Source organism: Pteropus vampyrus, unplaced genomic scaffold (assembly GCF_000151845.1).
Source record: "Pteropus vampyrus isolate Shadow unplaced genomic scaffold, Pvam_2.0 Scaffold348, whole genome shotgun sequence".
NCBI classification, from domain to species: Eukaryota; Metazoa; Chordata; class Mammalia; order Chiroptera; family Pteropodidae; genus Pteropus; species Pteropus vampyrus.
This window is the reverse complement of record NW_011889129.1, coordinates 1,410,732-1,425,739: the sequence shown is the minus strand read 5'-3', so window position 1 is coordinate 1,425,739 and position 15,008 is coordinate 1,410,732. Positions and strand designations below refer to the sequence as shown.

Sequence of the window (15,008 nt, the reverse complement as noted above, 5' to 3'; positions counted from 1 at the left end):
GAATGGCAGCCTCTTGAGCCAGTATGGTATACATTCTTCTGCTCTATTAAGATCAGCACAACTTCAGAAAACATAGCCTTTCTGACAGTAGCTCTAGAGCTACCATTTGTGTCAGCTCTGCTGGTTTGCTTCAGATGCTGACCTGGTCTGAACTGGTGCTCAGCTCTTTACTTCTGACAGATTGGTTTTGCTCTGCTGACCAGTCAAATAGGTTCCTGCCTGGTCACCCCACTCGATTTCTTTGTTGATTGTTCCTAGGGTGTGGGAACATTTCATTTCAGTTGGGGAATCTTAGGACATCATTCGATGTGAAATCTGGCGTCTGTGAAGGGTTGTGGAAATATTCTTGGCTAGCAGCTGTGAAATGGAGGACAAACCACCTATGAGGCTTTGGGGATTTCACATACCTTCTCTATAGGCTTTGCAGAGGACCCACACTTCTCTGCAGGGGGCCCTGGGGGGGGGTCCATCTTTTTCCTTTATGCATAGAACATTGACATTATCTTGTTAGAAGCATTCTCAGAAAGCCAGACAAGTGTTTCCTAAGCAATGTGTTTATTCTTCATGCTTCTTCGTCTCTAGGGATGGCCCATTACAGCCATGTAGCAGTTCCAATGGGCCAGCCACGTGGGAGAGGCATGGGGTAGAGAGGTCCTTGGGTCTTTTCTCACTTTCAGTTTGTGAGGGAAGAGGGGACAGCAATTGTTTATCTAGAGAACCTGCTTCTAGTCAGGTACAGAAAAGTTTGGATCTTCCTCTAAACAGAGGACAGTATTCAATGATGATTGAGCTCAGGCTCTAAAATAAAATGGGCCTGACTTTGAACCTTGATTCTGTCATTTCCTAGTTGTCAAATGGTGATAAAATTACTAGCTATATATACAGAAGTTTCATAATTTCTCTGTGCCTCAGTTTCCTCAACTGAAAGTGGAATTAATAGTAACACTTTATGGGATAGTTGAATAGTAAATCAGCTGATACATGCCAAGCACTTAAAACAGTGCCTGATACATAAGTATTCAGTAAGTGTTAGTTGTTGTTATTTGAGTCGTGAGGATTAGATGAAATAATCTATTTGAAGTATTTATCACTAGGCCTATATAACCCCAATAATATTAACTTTAAAAAAAGGCATCCCCACAAAACTCTTGAGTCGGTGGCCTCCTGGCTTCTAGTGTAACACAGATGGAATATTTTTTTCAGAGGAAGGACAAGACCAGGCAGAGGATATCTGTGTCTGGGAAATGAGGGAGGTAGTCCCCAGCTAGGAGTAGGGATGCCTGCCTGCATAATGGCAGAGGCTGACAAAGATGCCCACCCTCTGCTTACTGACATTGACCTGAGTTGGTGCTGATACTAGTTCCTCCTCTTTGTAGGTTTCACAAGCTGATCTGGGGGAACTTTGGCAGTGGGCTTCTGGAAGGCTCCGGGGTTATTGCAGGCGGCGGGGACAATGGCATGCTTACTTTATACAATGTGACCCACATCCTGTCTTCGGGAAAGGATCCTGTGATTGCCCAGAGGCAGAAGCACACAGGGGCTGTCAGAGCCCTCGACTTTAATCCTTTCCAGGTACTACATTTCAGTTGGTCAGACATAGCCAAGCCATAGAGCAGGAGATCTGAATGGAAGCATTCACTCATGACCTCCAGTCTGTAACTCTGAGTCCTTCCCAGGCTGTTACAGGATGGGCTTTGGCAGCCCTATATGTGGGTCTCTTTCCCCCTCTCCTGCTCTCATATTTTCCTGGGTTGGTGTGTTCTTCATACAGGGCAACCTCCTGGCCTCAGGAGCCAATGATTCTGAAATCTTCATTTGGGATTTGAATAACCTGAGTGTACCAATGACCCTAGGATACAAGTCACAGGTAAGGAGGCTCCCGGGGCTGCTGCTTAGAGTGTCCAGCTGATTTTCCCAGGGAAAGTCTTGAATTCCAGAGGCTGCCAGAGCGTAGGAGATTTCAGCCTTTACCACTGGAGGGCAATAAAGCTCCACAGACTAATAAGCTACTAGCCAGATGATATCAGGAGTGGAGAGGAGGAGGGGGGTGGTGTGTGTGGCGGTGAGGCGGTTTGTGGTCATTAACTATCCTAGAGATTTCTGGAAGGAAAATGAAAGGAGAGAGAGGCAGTAAAAGACATCGAGAGAAGGAATGAGGGTACAGTTTATTATCAGTAGGGTTCGGTAGGGCTCTGGGCTCAGTGGAGAGGGAGCAAGACACGACTTCCAGATCTACTCTGTCCTTTTTGTGGGGAAGATCAGCCTTGTCTCTGTCTGGTTCTCCCATGCAGTCGGTGGTCTTGTGTCTCTCTGTCTCTGAGCGTACCTGTCAGTCTATAACTGGGCCTATCTTTTTATTTCCTGACTTTCTCTGTCTTATGCTTATATTATCGTGCAGTAAGTTAAGCATGAATTTGATAGCACCTTGTTCCCTGAAAGTAGCAATGGCCTGTCTTTCTGCTTCACTCTCTCTGGGGATCTTGGGTGTCTTTGTATCCCTCCCTCCCTCACCTTCCTTTTTTCCTCTCTCTTTGTCATAGATATAAGGGCTGTTTTTAAATCTTGACTCTATCCTCTCAGGAGCACCTTGGGATAGGAGTAAAACCCAAGTGTGCCTGCCATTGTCAGCTTCTACACCAGTTCCCTAAAGGATCCTCTCTGGAAAATTCAACTGAGACTGTTGGTTTGGGTTGCCCCATCCATGTCTACTCTTGGGCTTTCTGTGGGTGGTTGTGAGCAGTGGAATGGCAGATGTCTCTTGGAGAAGGAGGTGACAGGTTGTCCTCCACTCTCTCCCCCCATCCTTCCTCAGCAGCCTCCAGAAGACATCAAGGCACTCTCTTGGAACCGGCAAGTTCAACACATTCTGTCTTCTGCTCATCCCAGTGGTAAGGCGGTTGTGTGGGATCTCAGGAAGAATGAACCCATCATCAAAGTCAGTGATCACAGCAACAGGGTGAGTCATGGAGGCAGAATACAGGTCTGGGCCCTGGCTTCTCTCTCATTCTAGTCCTTGTAGCTGCTCTTGCCCAGGCCAGGGTTCTGCTTTCAGCTGTTGGACATGTGGGTTCAGCAGATTTCCTATGAGAGTGAAAGCTTAGGTGAGCTAAACAGAGCTGAGCTGGAGACCTCTAATGCTCCTTATTTATTCATGGCTGTGATATTCCCAGTCACCTAGAAGAGACACAAAACCTGCCCTCAGAGTAGTCTCATTCCAAGTGGACATAAAAGGTTTATAACTAGAAGAGGCAGGTTACATCACCCATTGGGGTCTGCTTTATTCACAGATGCAATGCTCAGGACTGGCCTGGCACCCTGACATAGCCACTCAGTTGGTGCTATGCTCAGAAGATGATCGTCTCCCAGTGATTCAGCTGTGGGACTTGCGCTTTGCCTCCTCGCCCCTGAAGGTGCTAGAGAGTCACAGCAGGTAGCATTTCAAACCCCATCTACATCCCTGGTGGAGAGTGGGAACATAACTGACCTGCGCAGGAGACAATGAATGCCTCACTTTAGCTACCAAACATCCTTCCTGGCTTCAAAGCCATCCCAATGAACACGCAGTCACCCAGTCCTAGTCCCAATCAAGAGAAGTTTCTTTAGACTCAGAAGTTATGGCGAAGAGCCTAAGATTCCATCTAACTTCCAGAGGTGGGAGTGGGGATGGGGTCATGAGAAATTTGGAGCCAGTGTTTAGTTCCCCTGGGAGAGTCCTCAGGCTCTGATCTGAGGATAATGCTCATTTCTTTGGGTGATGAGGTTGCCTCCTCCAAGACTTCTTTAAAAAAAAAAAAAAACCTTGGTTCCTGTCTATCTTGCACACAGGCCTGCCTCCGAAGCTATAGCTCTTGGGCTCATAACAGAAAAAGCAGCCTGAGTCTGTTCTTTCCAACTAAAAGGCCATGTTGCTTTTATACCTCCTTGAGGACTTTTGAGAGTTAGTTCCTCACTACCCTCCTGGGCTAAAAGCACCTACTGAGATGAGTGCTTTCCTGATTCATACTGATTCATAGTCCCTACTCTACAATCAGGACAAAGAAGCAGGCCATCCTGCAGTGACCTATGGGCTGCAGAGTGGTACAGTGGGTAGAGCACAGGCTCTGGGATTTGCCTTGGGTTCTGGCTGCTTGACCACTGAAAGCTCCTTAATTTTCTATAGCCTCATTTTCCTCATTTGTAAAATGAAATCAGGCTGTTCATTTTATAGGGATGAGATTTATTTGAGATATATAAGGTACCCTACTCATAGTAGGCCTTCAGTAAATGCTGGTTTCTCTTTCCTTTTCAGGGGGATCTTGTCAGTGTCGTGGAGCCAGGCTGATGCTGAGCTGCTGCTCAGTAGTGCCAAAGACAACCAGGTCTTGTGTTGGGACCTGGCGAGCAGTGAGGTAGGCTGGCCCTTCTGTGAGCATGCTGGGATGGGAGATGAGAGGGTAGGGGAATCCAGCTTCAACTGTGTGTTCTGGGCTGCCTTACCTATGACAGAGGTTCCCTAATGGTGTGTTCCCTCATATTAGGTGGTATATAAGCTACCCACACAGAGCAGCTGGTGCTTTGATGTGCAGTGGTGTCCTCGGGACCCTCCAGTGTTCTCTGCTGCCTCCTTTGATGGCTGGATCAGTTTGTACTCTGTGATGGGTAGGAGCTGCGAAGTTCAGCAGATGAGACAAGTTGACAAGGTTTGAAGGGCTTGGTGGAGAATGCTGGAGGGAAGGGATTGTCTCAATTTACAGGGAGAGAGGACATATGGGCCGGGAAGAGGTGAGGACTCTTGAAGAGTGGGAAGCCAGGGCCCTGGGTTTGGGAGGGCTGCACCTTTGCTCCAGTGCCCACCTTCCTGGGAGGATGTAAGTTCCTGCCATAATGCAAAGGAGGCCTTTACCTTGATTTTTGTTCTTGGATGTTCTTTGTGGTATTTCAGGGACATTGGACCTCCATGCTGGGACCGTTATTTTGGAAGTATGAACTGTCTTACTTCCCTCTTTCCTATTGATCCATTTTGTGTCACACTCCACTGTAGACCTTTTTGGAAGCCTACTGCATGGGAATCCCACCCTCGCTATTATTCTCCTGGAATATGGGAGTCCAGCCTTTGTGGGCCAGATTGGGTATCTCAGGGATTCCTCCCAAAATAGAATTTGTAGGTAGAGTGCCTGGCTAAGCCACCACGTCAGGCCAATGATACAGGTGTCCTTTTGCTCCCAGATCTCTTCTTCCTTCAGCCAAGGCCAGCCTCTCCCACCATTGCAGGTGCCAGAACAAGCAGCCCAAGCATCATTGATACCTCCCCTGAAAAAAACCCCCAAATGGATGAGAAGGCCAGCAGGTGTTTCATTTGCTGTAAGTGTAGTATGTGTATGTGTATGGTTGTGTGTGTGTGTGTGTGTGTGTGTGTATGCGTGTGCGCGTACGTGCATGTTTGTGAAGCCTGCCATGTGCCCAACATGGAGCTGTGTTCTGTAAGAGGTTTGTTTCTGCTCTCTGTGCCTCAGATCAGGTCCCACTTCACTGCTCAAGTAGAGAGTTACTATAGCTTCCCTCTCTACCCTTTCACCTGCTCACTGTGCCAATCTTGTCTAAAAGGAATTGATTGCTTTAGACCTCCTGGTTATGGAAAACTGCCTGAAATTCCACCGTATTTCTCACTAACCCTTTTGTGTCTGGACTGGTAGTTAGTCCAGCTATGTAAGGGTTGGAGTACAAAGAAAGAAAGAAAGAAAAAATGGTTTTATCTTGTTATTCCTCTGCTCAAAACCTTTGATCCTCATTGCCTTATTAGGCTCAAGGCCAAAGGTACACAGAGCTCCACTTACCTTCCTAGTTTTTCTTCCCCCCACTTTATTCTCATGTGTTCTCTGTGCTCCAGTTAAATATGACTCTTTTCTGTTCCATGAATAACTCCCCAACTCTGCTTCTTCCACCTGTATCCCAGTCTTTAGCTTCTCTCCCAGGACATTGAATCCTGCTGCAGCCTTCCAAGGTCCCTCATTTAAATACCACCCCCTTCATGAGGCCCATCTTTAAGTCTAGTGAAGCTTAACCTCACTTCTGTAATTTCAGATTTATACCCTGTCATGATACATTCTAACTGTACTGAAGTTATTTATATACATGTCTGGAGGCCCTACTAAGTAATAGACTCCTTCAGGACCACATCTTGTTCATTTTTATCCCTAAAGAAGTGCTTCTCAGACTTTAATGTGCATACAAATCACCTGAGAATTTTATTAAAATTGAGATTTGGGTTCATTCAGTCTGGGGTAGGGCCCAAAATTCTGATTTTTCAACAAGCTCCCAGGCAATGCCCTGGCTGCTTTTTGAGGAGTAGCAAGGCCCTAAAGCACCTGGCTCAATGCTTTAAATATTAGATTTGAATTAAAAACAGATGAATAAAAGTAGAGGTTCTTGTTTTCAGAACCAACAGTTCTGTTAAGGAGGTAAGACCAATATATTCAAGAGGAGTGAAGTAAAGAATTCTGAGGTGAGGAGGCTTGAATTCTTATCATTGCTCTGTCACTTAGTGGTTGGGCAAATCACTCAGGACTTCAGTGTTCCTATCTGTGAAACAATGGTAATACCTGCCCAGCTTATGTTAGTAAAGTGACATGAACCTCTGATAAGAATATATGTAAACACTTTGTCAAACTATCAAGTACTATAGCAATTCAAAGATAAGCTGGTTTTGTTGAGCACTAATTGGTAGTGTAGATTTTGTGCTGTGGGGTCAAGAGAAGAATTCTGCCTGGGAAAGTTTATTAAGGAGGTGGGTGTTAGGAAGAGAAATAGTGAATAGCTGGGGAGTAAAGCAGGAGTTGTCAACCTTGGCTGCAATTGGAATAACCTGAAGAACTTTAAAAATTCTGATTCCTGGTCCCACTCCCAGAGATTCTGATTTTATTGTCTGGGGTATAGCCCAGCAACTCTGGACAACTCTTCGGGTAGTTTTAATGTACAGCCAAGGTGGAAAACTGCTGGAGTAGGGAACCTTTACTAAGCTCTGCCTTTGTGCCAGGTGCTTTATATAAACTGAATGAACTGGGCCCCCGGTGGGGGTGAGGGTGTGAAGCTATCACATAAATGAGCAGGGAGAGAGGTGCTGGAGTGGTCTGGCCCCAATTTTGGAGGATTTGGGGCACAACAGGCAGAAGAGCTTTAGCTCTCTCCTGTGCCCTTGTGAAACCATTCCAAGATCCTGAGTAGCAACAGGTATAGGGTGGTAGTCTACTGCTTGGATTGGAGGAGGAAAAAACCTAGAGGCTAGCCACCTATTCCAGCAATCTAGGTGTGCTAGCACTGGGAATGGAACAGAGGACCCCGCATGAGAGACATTGAACAAGAAGAGGTAAGATTTTGTTTTTGCTTGGCTGTAGTGGGTATAAAGACTGTGATAATGTCAAGGTGTTTGGTCCAGGTAACTGGGAGAAGGGTGGTACCGGGACAGATGAGAAAATGAATACCATGTACCGAAGTTCTAAGCTGATGGTGCTAAAAATGCAGAGATGGTTTTGGTATAGGAAACACATTTGCTACTCAATTTCTGATCTTATTCTACCCTCGGGAGTTTTCTTATGATTGATCTCCTGAAGTTAACCAACATATAGCCTTTCCTGCCATCCTTTCCTGCCATCCTGACGTGGTGTGAATTTTTAGCTCGAAGGCATGACCTTTATTCTTTTTGTTTTTCCTCCCCAGTTTGGAGGGAAGCTGGTTACTTTTGTCCTTCCCAGTACCCCTGCCCATCAGGAAACACAGCCTTGCCTCCGCCTAGTCTTCATCAGTCAAGTCATCACAGAATCCAAATTCCTGATGCAGTCAGCTGAGCTGCAAGAGGCCCTGAGATCAGGGACTCTCCTGAATTATTGTCAGAACAAGATCCAGTGTGCGTCACTGCAAAGTGAAAAGATGCTCTGGCAGTTCCTGAAGGTAGGAAGCCTGAAGGCTTGCGGCTCAGAAATGTTTCCCCAAAGCCAGGTACTCCATCCTCTGTCATCTCCAGGAGATGTGCAACCACACTGTGACTCAGATTTCAGAGGTTCTAGCCCATGTTAGATTTTTCCTACACATCACCCACCCTCTGGACACAAAATCTTCATCAGAGGCCCTTTGAAGCTAAAGAAGCTGAGTACAAGTGACATTTACCTTTTTTTCTACTATTGCTGATGTTCCGGGTACTTTACCAGAGCCAAGGTGAAGCCTTTCACAGTGCCATGCAGAAGGGCAGATACGGTGATGGGAAGGGAAAAGAGGAATGGAAAGGAAGGGAAGAAGATTAGCTGGAAGAGTATATCACTTTGCGTTTGTTTAAAGTAACCCAAAGTAAGTCATCGTGGTAGGACTCAGGGCTCAAGTCCCACTCTACTCTGGACCTCAGTTATAGTGCTAATTTAATTTCAAGTTGCTTATGATCCCAGGGGGAGTACTATAGCTGTCAAAGGAAACGAGTAAATGAGAGGAGAGGCCTGAAGGAAGAAAGAGAAACAACTGACTGAACAGACAGTGAGAGGGTCATTCATATCTTTGGGATTGTAGAGAAGAATGCAAAAAGAAGGACAGGACCTTGTCCCAGGGAGTCTGATAAGGACTTGAGGTCTGTGCTTCAGACATGGTAGAACTTTCTGAAGGTCGACACCAGGAATCTGGGAAGAAGAAAAAGATTTGAGAAAGATCATCAACTATAGAGTGAAGATAAAAAAGATGTGGGAAGAAAAGAGTAAGAAATGATGCTTTTCTTATAAGTAGGATACAGGTAATAGCTCCTGTAGCTATTCCTATAGCACAAGAATGGTGGGAATAGAATGGAGTGATCAGGAGTTCAGCCTTTACTCACATGGCGGTGCCCATAGGACAGTTGAAAAGCTACCCGTGAGCTGTACATCATGATGGTCCTGAAGCTGAGTGTGGAGGAACATTTCCAAGGGAAGAGCATGGAAGAAGGAGGGGACCCTGAGAGACTATGAGAAAGATGGTAGTCAGAATTTGTGGTTCAGTGTAGGATAAATGAATGGCCTAGACCAGCAGACCCGAGTTAGGGTAGGGCTTCAGGAAGGCTTGGCCTCTCAGTACTCGGGTCTCAAGTGAGTAAGCTGACTGTGTTTACTGTATCTGTGCACCTTCCACCAGGCATCTTCTCAACTAGATACTTAGACTCAGAAGACCACCGTAGTCTCACTTAGCGTCAGTCTCCTCAGAAGGAAGTGCGACGGGAAGCACAACCTGTCAGCAGGGCAGCGTCAGGTGTCCCCCTTCTCTGGCAGTCCTTGCAGCAGTGCAGAGTTCTCTTCTTCAGATCCCAGAAGACAGCTCAGGTGCAAGGAGATGAGATGTACATCAGGCAGGTGTGTAAGTTGCCCTGACTTAGAAGCCTCATGCCCATAAGAGCCAATGTCTAGAGCCCTGCCAGGGATCTGTTCATTTGCAAGAGTCCTTGCAATCATGGAAGCCCAGAGCATGGTGTCCACATCAATTATTTACAGTTCACATCATTCCATTCCAAATACAATTTACCAATCACAAGCAATGTTGTCTAGAAACATAAATGACATTTTACCCTTATCAGGTTACCAGGATAACAGATCTAGGAAGTCAACGGAAGGTCCAATTCTCATGTAGAACGGGGAATAGGTTTTGTTAACACTGTGCCCACAGCCCAGGAGGAATCAGATCTGGGGAGAAAAAGGTAGAAATGGTGTTGGCTTCAGTAGGGTACTTCTGGCAGTACAAAGAGCTATATATGAGGGTATACTGGCATAGATGTCCAGCTTGTGCAGGAGGGGGTCATTCACATTCATTTAATGGAGACTTCTGTGCTTTGTGGTTCCTTAGGTGACCTTAGAACAAGACTCCAGGACGAAATTCCTAAAGCTATTAGGATACAATAAAGATGAGCTTCAGAAGAAGGTAAGCTACTTTCACATCAGAAATATGTACTTGATGGAGAGAAGAGAATCCTGTCAATGGAAACTATCTCAGAATACCTCTTCTTGAGCTTGACTAATGCACATATGAACATTTGAACTCCTGGAGTTGGGCTTTTTCACAGGAAAATAGTCTAGTTTGGTGGGGTTTGGAGGTGGGAAGAAAGCATAATCCTTGTTCGACCTTGTGCGGGGCAGAGTGGTACTCATAGGTCTGTCCCGATAGGTGGCCACGTGGTTGAAGAGTGACTTGGAGCTAGGTGAGAGTCCTCAGCCCAAGGGAGATGACCTCAACAGTAACAGACAACAGGCCTTCTGCAGCCAGGTGTGGTAGGAGCCCAGCCAGCCCAACCTTTGGTAGCATAGGAGACCTGCCTTTAAGGGATCTTCCTTTTTGGCCCTTTGCTTTGCTTTGCTTTCATGAAATGCTCAGCTTCAGTAGAAGTCATTAGACTCCTCCCTCTTTTAGAACCACTGTGGACACAGAGTCCATATGCTTTTGGGCTGGGAGTAGAGCTGTGTTTTAACCATGAACTAGAGCCCTTCCCAGACCTTTCCTGGTTATTATTTTAGCTTCACCCATTAAGGGCCAAATAGTAGAGCTCCAAGAGAGAACTACTAAGTCAGTTCTTTGTCTTTGGGCTTCATTTTCTAAGTAGCCACCTCTGTCCTTCCTTGTACAGGCTTCCAAATATGTCACAGAGGAAGCTTCTGCTTCCTCAACCTTCTTTGATGAGCTGGTCCCTCAGGACATGACTCCATGGGAGATCCCCATCACAGAAGGTACCCTGACCCTGAGGGAGAGAAACCCTCTGGAAGTAGGTGGGCTCACAGTTTTCAGATTCGACGTCATTTCCTTCTTGCCCCTTGCCTCCCACCTCCCTCCCACTATCATAAATGCTGGGTAGTTCTGTTATGGGTTAGAGCTCTCTCTGGCTGTAAATTTTCTTAGATGAGTCTTTGCTATTTTGGCCTTCAACCAAGATATTTTTTTCTATCCTTCTGTCTTCTTGCTTAAGGGACTGTGACCTTGTTCTTGCTGAGCAATCACATGTCACACCTGTGATACTGCCATACGAGTCTCTGCCTCATCTTGGGTCCTCTCCTTAGAGAGTTGCTACTAGACCCGGGCACCCCAAGATACCCCCACTACATTTTGTTGTTGAGAAATGAACTTGGGAGTTTTGTTCGGGGGCAATGGAGGCTGAGTGATACAGAGATATAAGAGGTGTGCTGTGTGGGCCCTGCAGGGGACAGGAAGTTAGGGTCTGAGGGCAGGCTAACATGGAGGGGATGCCTCTGCCCACAGACATGGATGGACTCCTGAGCCAGGCTCTCCTGCTTGGCGAACTGGGCCCTGCTGTGGAGCTGTGTCTGAAGGAAGAGCGCTTTGCTGATGCTATCATCCTGGCCCATGCAGGGGGCGCAGACCTGCTGAAGCAAACACAAGAGTGCTACTTGGCCAAGAAGAAAACCAGAATCTCCTCGGTAATTGCCCACCATGCAGGACAGGAGAAGATGGGATTACTTGGCCCTTGTCAGGTGGATGCCTGCAACTTGGCACTGGTGTTTAGAGGATCTGCCAGTCTCTCCCTTCTCACTCTAACCATCCTGACCTCACCCCGAGCCCCTAGTCAATGGTCTGATGGGAAGCCTGCTCATGAGTGGCTTTTCTAGCACATTCCTGAGTGAGACTCCTGCTGTCTGTGCTGGATGGGTGGTTGATGGCCTCCTTCCCTTTCTGCCCATTACAGCTGCTAGCCTGTGTTGTGCGGAAGAATTGGAAGGATATGGTGTGTGCCTGTAGTCTGCAGAACTGGAGAGAGGCACTGGCCTTGCTCCTGACATACTCAGGGCCAGAGAAATTCCCTGAGCTCTGTGGTAGGTGGCCCTAGGCATCAGGATGGAGTGGTGTGACTCCAGTGGACACACTGAGGGAGGAGGCAGAAGAGCAGCCCGAGCTCTGGGAGGTCAGGCCATGTTGTCAGGGCCAAGGTCTGGTTCAGCTGGGAAGCAAGCACTACAGTGCATGCCCCTACTTTCATTCGTTGACCTGTTTTACTTTTCCTTGTCACATCTTGAAGCAAGAGCTTTCCCTTTCACTGTAGAGCAGGATTAGCCTGTGTTGTCCAAAGCCACTGTGGCTACTTGTACCATAGCTCATGGTCCTCCACCTATTTCCAAACAGGAAAAGGAGGAGGAGCAAAGGGAAACTGCCATTAAAGAAATTTCTGTCTCTCTGCAGACATGCTGGGTGCTCGCATGGAGCAGGAGGGCGGCGGGGCACTCACCTCTGAAGCCAGACTCTGTTATGTGTGCTCAAGGAGTGTGGAGCGGCTGGTGGAGTGCTGGGCAAAATGCCACCAGGCTTCATCTCCCATGGCTCTCCAGGTACTCCTCTGCAGGGCACTGGTCTCTCCATACCGGGGCCTTAGGAGAGGCTGGTGGCAGGGTTGTGCAGGGACATCAGAGGCAAGTCTTCTGGGTACCCAGGCCAGAGTCAGGATATGAGGGAGGAGAGAAGGGCCCTAATGTTTGGGACCTTCTCCCAAGGATGAGTCAGGGGACACTGAGCAGCAGCTGCTTAAGTATTAACCTTCATAGTGTTTTCCCACTTCAGATTTGGTTATACGCATTTATTTTATATTTGACTAATTGTGAGCCTGGGCCTTTGATTAGCTGCTATGAAAAGCTCTGTGGATCTAAATTGTACCAGACACTCTGCAGGTGACCAGAGAAGGTGAGAGTCACAGACTCATCAGGAGGCAAAGTCACACAAAGTATAATTGAGTCCGAAATTGCTGATGTACTAGCAGAAAGGGTAAAGAAAGCAAAAAAGAGGCAGAGATATACAAGAATCTAAGACCCATATGGCACCAGTGGAGCCCAATGCTAACAGCTCGGGAGGTGAGGCCAAGTGACCCTTTAACTGTCATGTCTCATATATCATCTCCTGCTATCTTCACCTGTCTATAGCCAGGTACCCTCTTACCCATAGTAGGAAGTCCCTGGGTGAGCTGCCTGGGCTTAAAGAGCAGAATATACTTTGAAGAGGGTTGCCTGCCTCCATCCTTGTTCCTCTAGGACTTGATGGAGAAGGTGATGGTCCTCAACAGGAGCTTGGAGCTACTGCGGGGTCCTGATGGGGTGAGCCCAGGCCCTGCCACAACCTACAGAGTCACTCAGTATGCCAACCTCCTGGCAGCCCAGGGCAGCCTGGCCACTGCCATGAGCTACCTACCCAGTGACTGTGCTCAGGTAAGTGGAGCCATGTGGAGAGAGCAAACCATTTCATTAGATCATCTAACACTGGCTGATTGCTCGCATGTTCCAGGCACTATGTCAAATGCTGAAGCTCCCAGGGTAAATAAGATCTAGTCCCTCAGGAAGCTCACAATCTTTTGGGGAGAAATCAGATAACTTATAGTGCCATAACAGAAGCTTATACTGAGCACTGTGGGACTCCAGGGAAAGAACTGGTTTTGCCTGCAGAGGTCAAGGAAGGCTTCTAAGCGGTTAAAATTATTGAGCTGATCTCCAAAAAGAAGTAGCTTATCAGCAGATGTAGGGCAATCTAGGCAGAAAGAACAGCAATGAGGGAAGCTTGGCAGAGATTAGCGATCTTTGAGTTATCTAAGGTGGCTAGAGTATAGAGAGTCATCTGAAGTTTGAATGCTATATGGAGCTAGGCTCGTAAGAGAGGATGTTTGCTTGTTTTAATTTTAACATGGCTCTTCATTATTATAACTTTTATAGCCACCAGTTCAGCAGCTGAGAGATAGGCTTTTTCATGCCCAGGGCGCTGGTGTCTTGGGCCAACAGTCTCCTCCTTTCCCCTTTCCTCGAGTCCTTGTGGGAGCTACCCCACACTCTAAAGAGACATCATCTTTCAGATTGGGATTCCAGCCTTCTCAGCAGGTAAGACCTTGTTTGTTTATTGATTTGTTCATTCTCTCAAAATACTCATCAAGTGTCTGTCAAGTGCCAGGCATGGTTCTAGGCACTTGGAATATATTAGCGAACAAAAATGATGAAAATTCCTAACTTCATAAAGCATAGATTCAGTTATTTTTCCAGTAACTGTTTATTGAACAACTACTCGACTCTTAGAACAGAAAAATTCACAGACCATGATCCTTGCCCTTAATTAGCTCATAGTCTTGTAGAAAGATAGATGTGTAAAAAATAACAACAATAAAATTCATAAATGCCACGATTGAAGTACGATAAGGTCTACAGAATTACACAAAAGAAAACAATTTACTCTGGGGAGTGGGGAAGTTTAGGTAATATTTCGGAATGAATATGTTTGATCTGTCTTGAAGAGTAAAAATTATTTAGACAAAAGAATGGGTAGACGAATGCTGTTTCAAGCAGTGGGAACAGCATGTAAAAAAGCATTGAAGGGAGAGTGAGCAAAGCCCATTTGAAGAACTACTAACATTTTAATGGGGCTGCAAAACAGGTATTTGTGGTAGTGGAATGGGCTTAGATGAAGCTGGAGTAACAAGAAGAACCTGGCATTCTGAGCTGAAGAGCTTATACTTGATATACTTGATAGCAGTCAGGAGCCATTAAATGGTCTTATGCAGGGGAATGACTAGCTATGTGTTTAGGAAGGACAAGGTTGGAGACAGTTAGGAGGCTATAGTGAGAGATGATGAGGACATGAAATAACCTAAAGCTGGAGAGTGAGGTTGGATTTGAGGTATTTAGTAGGTAGAATTGACAGAAATCGGTGATGGTTTAGAGGAATGTGTGAGTAAGGAAACTGGTCCCTAGGTTCCTGGCCACAGTGCTTGGGTGGTAGAGTGCTGTTGTTGTTAACTTATGATACCAGGAGGGGCTGGGGAACAAAATCAGTGAGATTGTAAATAGAGGCATCAAGCAGGAGTTCTGATGATTGATTCATCCTGTGCCACCTTCAATTCCAACCCTAAGTTTCTTTCTTCTCTCCCTTCTCCTTTCCTTCTCTGTCTTTTCTATTTTGAAATAATTAGAGTCATAAGAAGTCACAAAGAAATGTACTGGGAAGTCTCATGAATCTCAACCCCACCCCACCCCATGCCAACATCCCACACAACCACAGTGCAA

At 46.5% G+C, this 15,008-nt stretch overlaps 1 protein-coding gene across 1 annotated transcript in view; it reads left to right on the top strand.

Moving 5' to 3' along the window:
• Positions 1 to 15,008, top strand: part of SEC31B (SEC31 homolog B, COPII coat complex component) — a 28,877-nt gene that overhangs the window by 7,855 nt on the left and 6,014 nt on the right. The window contains exons 4-19 of the mRNA XM_011378844.2: positions 1,377 to 1,572; positions 1,772 to 1,867; positions 2,813 to 2,956; positions 3,288 to 3,430; positions 4,289 to 4,388; positions 4,518 to 4,679; positions 5,206 to 5,340; positions 7,693 to 7,923; positions 9,823 to 9,897; positions 10,141 to 10,239; positions 10,598 to 10,697; positions 11,224 to 11,402; positions 11,669 to 11,795; positions 12,160 to 12,305; positions 12,999 to 13,172; positions 13,671 to 13,832. Of these exons, the coding sequence (XP_011377146.1) occupies positions 1,377 to 1,572; positions 1,772 to 1,867; positions 2,813 to 2,956; positions 3,288 to 3,430; positions 4,289 to 4,388; positions 4,518 to 4,679; positions 5,206 to 5,340; positions 7,693 to 7,923; positions 9,823 to 9,897; positions 10,141 to 10,239; positions 10,598 to 10,697; positions 11,224 to 11,402; positions 11,669 to 11,795; positions 12,160 to 12,305; positions 12,999 to 13,172; positions 13,671 to 13,832 (2,269 nt within the window). The remainder of the gene's footprint in view (positions 1 to 1,376; positions 1,573 to 1,771; positions 1,868 to 2,812; positions 2,957 to 3,287; positions 3,431 to 4,288; positions 4,389 to 4,517; positions 4,680 to 5,205; positions 5,341 to 7,692; positions 7,924 to 9,822; positions 9,898 to 10,140; positions 10,240 to 10,597; positions 10,698 to 11,223; positions 11,403 to 11,668; positions 11,796 to 12,159; positions 12,306 to 12,998; positions 13,173 to 13,670; positions 13,833 to 15,008) is intronic.